The 6,591-nt window shown below is 36.4% G+C and overlaps 1 protein-coding gene across 4 annotated transcripts; it reads left to right on the top strand.

Annotated features, from left to right (window-relative positions):
• Nucleotides 1-427: 427 nt before the first annotated feature.
• LOC132864613 (POU domain class 2-associating factor 1) lies at nucleotides 428-5,904 on the top strand. 4 transcript variants are annotated; one of them, XM_060898030.1, is made up of 5 exons: nucleotides 428-510; nucleotides 3,246-3,361; nucleotides 4,992-5,034; nucleotides 5,153-5,418; nucleotides 5,531-5,904. In XM_060898030.1, exons 1-5 carry the CDS (start codon nucleotides 495-497, stop codon nucleotides 5,801-5,803), a joined length of 714 nt encoding a protein of 237 aa, XP_060754013.1. In that variant the 5' UTR covers nucleotides 428-494; the 3' UTR covers nucleotides 5,804-5,904. The 4 variants fall into 4 exon arrangements, with proteins under 4 accessions (XP_060754013.1, XP_060754011.1, XP_060754012.1 ...); XM_060898028.1 differs by having other exon boundaries at nucleotides 5,135-5,418; XM_060898029.1 differs by having other exon boundaries at nucleotides 4,989-5,034.
• The last annotated feature ends 687 nt before the right edge of the window (nucleotides 5,905-6,591 follow it).

Genomic DNA, 6,591 nt, shown 5'->3' with positions numbered 1-6,591 from the left:
GGCACCAGATTTGAACAACTTCATCTCCTTTAAGAAAACTTTAAGAAGACTTTCAGATATGTGCAATTTACCAGACTTAATTTAATTTATACGCAACATATTACATATCCAGATTTTTTTCTTCATTTCTTAGAGACATGGCCTGAAAATCTACAGTATACAATACTGTGTGTGACCAAAGTGGCTGTGAGCTGTTTTCAGTCCTAACTCTAAATCCAAAATTATAAAAAGAGAGAAAATTACAGACATGTTCCAATGTATTTAGAATATTAAAACAGTATTAAAACTCTAGCCATCTTCAAAGGCAAGAAGTAACATTTAAATTAAATGGGAAACTCGTGATCTGCATTGTGGTGACATCACTTGAAACTGCATTGCTGTTGCTTTTATAAAGCAGGCCACTCAGGCAATAAGTGGTACACTTCTGAGGTGAATTAGTGTGTTAGTGGTCATTTGAATGACTAGAACTATATTATAATAACACATATCAGATTATGCACATGGGAAAATGTAAGTACAAACTTTTGAATATACATTTACATGCTTTTCCAATGTACATACAGTATATTTTGGGAAAGACTCGTGACACGTGTCATTATGTTTTATATACATATTATGTAATTAATTTATAAGCTCATTTAATTACTTAATTTAATTAATTAATATAAATTAATTTTACACACACTTTCTTTTTTATGTTAATTTTGCTATACTAATAGGACCAGGACACAAATCCATGCAACCCTTACGTAGTGTACTCCTGGTAATTAATTAATTCCAGTAATTAATCAATTTGATCCATTTGAAGCTGTATCTGCCATGTTAATATTCTGTGAAAACATTGTATAATCTCATATTTATCTATAGCATATCAACATCAATATAGCCTTACTTCACTTATGGTCAGTTTTTTATGGTTTATGTGAAAAATGTTAGAATGAATATTTTACAATGATGCATGCCAGGGGAAAGAAAGATCAAAGCAGGTGCTGTCTGATGTATAAGTGAGAATATTAGTATTTTACTTCTTGTTCTGTTGAATGTCATCTTCATGCTGACATGATGTTTCTGCGGGCTATGTGATAATAATGACAGGTGATGATGTATATTAGCAAGTTTCTCTTTGATAATCAATCATTTCATTGTGAATTTATTATGGAATCATCTGAAAAAGATTTTTTTTTTAAGAAGAGGTAAAAATCACTCAGTGTGGAGAGCAATAGTGGAGACACATTATGTTTCAGACACACTATGCTCAATATAATTTTATTTTTGTATATTCCTTATCATTTGGAAAATCTCATATACATAACCCTATATAATAATAATAATAATAATAATAATAATAATAATAATAATAATAATAATGAAGTGTTGTACTTGTGTTGGTAGTTGGTGGCTTAATGTTGATATGCAAAACATCACAATTACCGCCTTCCTGCCAAAAAAAAGAAGGGTGCACAGCTGCAAAGCTTCCTCTTTTCAGGTCCCTGAAATCCTGTCACGCTTGTAATTTGCAGAATGACTCCTTGCTCTTATAAGGGTTATAAAATGCAACTGTTAGTTCATATCTCAGTCTGATTATCTCATTTCAATCCATTTTGAAGGTAAAAATATTTTCATAAATCTGAGATAGAGAAAATGTTGAGATATTCCAGAGATTGTCCATTAATTAACAGAAAAATGAGTGCACATATCACAATATGTAATAGAACATTTTTAAACTGTTAAAAAGTGTGTCAAAAGTGTAAATTATATTCAGTTACTAATAATACATTGCTATATCATTAATTTAATAGGACATAATGTACAATTTAAAATACTTAGTGTACCGGTATGCAACAGCTAATCAGATATTAATGGTGAGGTAACACTTACAAAAATGATATATATCAGTTACATACCAACAGGATATGAGGCATGAAAGAAATAAATATACTATGCTCATGTTATGGTCATTCATTCATTCATTTTCTCTACCATTTATCCATTGTGGGTCACAGGTGAGCTGGAGCCAATCCCAGCTGACATTGGACAAGAAGCAGGGGTACACCCTGGATAGGTCGCCAATCTATCGCAGGGCTAACACAGAGAGACAAACAGCTGTTCACACTCATGATCACACTTATGGGTAATTTAGAGTAGTCAGTTGACCTAATCCTAGTCCCAATTCTTTGGACTATGGGAGGAAACCCACACAGGCACATGGAGGACATGCAAACTCCATACAAAAACACAAGGTTTGAACCCAGAACCTGCTTGCTGTGAGACAACAATGTTGTTCACTGCACCACCATGCCACCCTAAATTTGGAAGTATGCATCCAAATTTTTAATCTTAAAAAAAAAACTTTCAACAATTAAAAAAAAAATCTAATTGTTTTCCAATTTTCCACTCCTCAGTAATTCTGCAAGCATCAGAACACATTCTCAACTTTTCTTATTAATCAGCAAAATCTATAATATAAGCATAATACATAGGTATATGACTAAGTAAAGAGGCACATTGCTGTTACCACTCACTCTGTTTTTCTGTTTTACAATCAAGCATGCTCAGAAAATAGCCACTGGAGTTTGAGAGCAAAGTACAAAGTTCATTTAATAATATGAGACATAGTGACCAAGTTAGTATTAATTTGTCTGTTGTCTGCACATTTACCAAGACTAATTTGTCTTGGTCAATGTGGTTAGCATGGATGTCATCAATTGTGCCTACAATGCACCCTGCATGCAGGTAAAACATTTATCAGTTGGCCAATATGAGTACAGAAAATCTATTCCTTTATTTAAACAAATAAAAACTCTGCTCAAGAAAGTAAATGTTGACCAATCAAGATTCTTTCTAAGGGTGTGTGAGTCCAGGTTTACTTATTACAGGATATCATGTTCCACAGAAAAATGACTCATGAAAAAATGATTGCAGTTTAAATGACGATATGAGAATAACATTTTGATTAAGCACAAATAATGATTATAAGTGAATGTCTGTCAAGGAATGTTGCTGATAATGTCTTGCTCTGTGAATAGATGAAAAACTGATGTCCTTTTCATCAGTGCTCTTATATTTTTTCCACACTGACGCTTGCATTTCATAAATCATTAAACAGCCACTCCTCCTGAAATATACAGAGAAAAATCCTGCCACGTTACTTGAGAATGTCCTTATTTTCAACTCATACCTAATATATCTGGAAAAACCCTAATTTTGGCTTCTAATGCAAATGTGTGTTGTGTGTTTGTCCATAGCACTCTCGGAGCAGGCTGCATCTAAACCATACCAGGGTGTTAGAGTCAAAGACCCTGTGAAAGAACTGCTGCGCAGAAAGAGAGGAAATACAGCCAAACCAGTGCCCCCAACTGCAGTGAGAAAACAATCACTCACTCACACACACACACACACACACACACAAAAAAAAAAAAAAAAAAAAAAAAAAAAAAATATATATATATATAATATCAGGGCTCGAAATTCATATATTTTTTCACCAGCCAGCCGGACTAGTTACCTTCCCAAAGTAACTAGCCAAACAGAAAATCAACTCGCCAAAATTTGTTCATGTATGAATTTTACTTCTGTCAAAAATAACATAAAAGAGAGTAGTTACCATTGTTCATGACTAATGTGCATTTATTTCAAGAGCCGAGTATTTTGATACTGTTTTTTTTTGCACACTTTACAAACTGGCATTTGCTGTTCCACGTCCTCCTCGCAATATCCAAAAAAATGCCAGATGACTGACCTTTTAGGTCTTTTAGGAACCAATTCGTCCACTTCCATTTTTAATTTGTCGCTGAAATTGACAGAGCTTACACGGTAGCCTATGCAACACCAGCGATTGCACGAACTGAGTCAGCGCTGTAAACCGAAACTAGGAAATCTTCCCGCAAGTTCCTTTCAGTACCGAGATGTCGCCCGGGATTGGTTGGCGAGTGTGTGACGTTATTGTTTTTTTTTACCCTTAGGCAGACTCTCACGTTACTGCCTGAGGGACAGGGAGAAAACCACCGGAAAAGGTTTTAAACAAACGCAACAAACACGAAACAAACGCAAGTTGGCAGATGACCATAAAATACTCGATAGTTACGATATAATAATTATATGTATCTCACACAGAATTTCCGGAGATATATCGAGTATATTCGATATATCGCACAGCTCTAGTCCGAATCTTCGCTTCATATGTATTTTTTATTTTCAACTAGCCAGCCGGGCTGGCTAGTGACAAGAATTACCCACCAAATGACAAATTAAGTCGCCTCGGGCAATCGAACCACCGCAAATTTCGAGTTCTGTATAAACACACACATTATCAGACAGGCAACTCCCTGTCAGTAAAAAGGCAAGAGAGAGAGAGAGAGATGAGGAATGACTTGTGCCAGATAATCTAGAGATTATATCCTGTTCAGGTTATCAAGTGACGGATTTACTTTATAATCAAGGAAGTAGACATGCCCTGCTGAGAATCAGCTGGACATTTAAATTCATTTAAGTGAAGGGGGCTGTAAAGCAGCCAAACTTCAGGGGGATTTTTGTCCTTATATAATCCAGGTGTTTTTCCATGACAGTTAAACCATTCCCCCATATTGCCACAGGGCACTAGGCCTATGCAAATCAGCATGCAACCTTGCCAAGGTTCTTGCCTGCCAACTTCATAATTATACCTGACAACCCATGAAAACATAAATATACACAACCGTATAAAATATATCAGATTCATATTAAAAGAGTTTTGCTCATTCCTATTCTTCACTGACTTACTCTGACTCTGTCCTGCACTACTACTTCACTTCAACTTTTTTCTCAGTGATTTCCACATAGTCCATCCTGTTTACTCACAGAGGATGTCCAAACAGTGTCCATCTCTAGTTCCTTGTACTTTAAAATGATTTTTCACTGGATATTTTTTTTTCAGATACACTGCATATTAGATCATTTTATTATACATACTGAAGTCAAGTATATGCCACTTATTCTTTTCATGCAATCAGCAGGTCGTGATTCCCAACAATGCTTTGCCTTCATATGCACACGTTGGTGAGTAATATTGGAACAGGATAGTTTTGAGTTTGTAATTGATAGTTTGTTTGTTTACCATATGGCTCCAGATTTCTCACACCATGATTATTGTCTGAAGGGTCTTCTGGTTTTGCAGGAAGCAGTCAAAGTGCTCTGACTGAATCAGTTGTAGATGTTGGTGCTCTGTGTCCTGGTTGGGTTGCTCAGCCCAGCAGTACAGCTGCTTTTCAGCCCCTGGGTCACTGGGCTCCTCCTGAATATTTTCAACATGAGCAGACTCTCTCCACTCTCCCCTCCCTTACAAGTGACATGTATGTCCAGCCTGTGTGTCCCAGCTATGCAGTGGTGGGCCCGTCCTCTGTTCTCACCCTGGCCCATACCCCTCTTTTCACCAACCTTGGGGTAAGCTATAACCCAAGCCATAATGATGAACTTTCTACGTGAAATGCTTGGCAAATGTTAACTCAGTCCTTAACGCTTCCTTATCTGCCTCTTATCCCTGTATCTGCTCCAGACCATAAGCTCCTCCAGTTCAGGTCTGCCCCAGATAGATGTCCAAGATGGCTCACTGGCATACATTCCATGGGCCCCACCCTTGTCCCCCTGCCCACAGAATGTGGCTTCCCAGCTTCTGCCCATGCCTGTGTCTGATCCAGAACCTCAGCAGGAGGAACCTGCTCCATCCTCAGAGGGCACCCTAGCTTTAGAGAAACTTCTGGAACAGGATGAGGAAGATCAGAAAGAGCCCTATACCTGTAGTCCTTCACTGTTTACACAAGACATTTAGAATGCTTCAATCCACTTTTGTACCTTTGCTGTTCTCTGCACTGAAATGTCACCTGTGAAGTATGCAGTCCATCTTTATACCATAAATCATTTATTCAACAATTTGTTGATATGCATATATTATTCTTATGTCTTCTAAATTGTTCATATAAATTATGTTTTTTATATATTAAAAATATATACTTTTTTTTCCTGGAGGGGCAGGTTTTATTTTAGGTTTTAATTTAGCTTTTTAGGGCAAAAAAATATCAAAAAATCTGATTTGTAAATACAAAAGTCAGTGATTTTATTCTATTTCCACAAGTTCATCTCGTGGACATACCTGAAAAAGCATTTTTGTTTGTTTTCCTTAAAATATATCCTATCCTGTAGAAGTGATATATTTTCTCAGCAGGTGACACATAAATACTGTGTTGTGAGAGCCCTGGGAGACCCTCAGGATTCCAGTGCAAATGTCATTCTCTAGATGAGTGTTTGAGGGGAAACAGAAGATTTGCTGCAGAGACTTTTATCTCATTATCTTGACACAGCTACTGAACTTTACCTAGAGGTCCAGGTTTACCTTGTGTTCCCACATTTTTCTGGTCCTAGTAGTCAGCCCTGCACCTGCTCTTCAGCTGTCAAATTAACTAAGTTTATAAGCTTCACTATAAGCTGACTTATAGTCAACTAATAGTGAAGGACAACCAAAGACAATAAAGAAGTTATTATGTCTTGAGTATTTGAAATTGATTTCTTTTTACAATAATAATCTGACTAGTTTAAAGGAGATACGCAAAACCATGGCCT

Source organism: Neoarius graeffei, chromosome 17, assembly GCF_027579695.1.
Source record: "Neoarius graeffei isolate fNeoGra1 chromosome 17, fNeoGra1.pri, whole genome shotgun sequence".
Lineage (NCBI taxonomy): Eukaryota > Metazoa > Chordata > Actinopteri > Siluriformes > Ariidae > Neoarius > Neoarius graeffei.
This window is presented reverse-complemented; position numbering and strand designations above follow the sequence as displayed.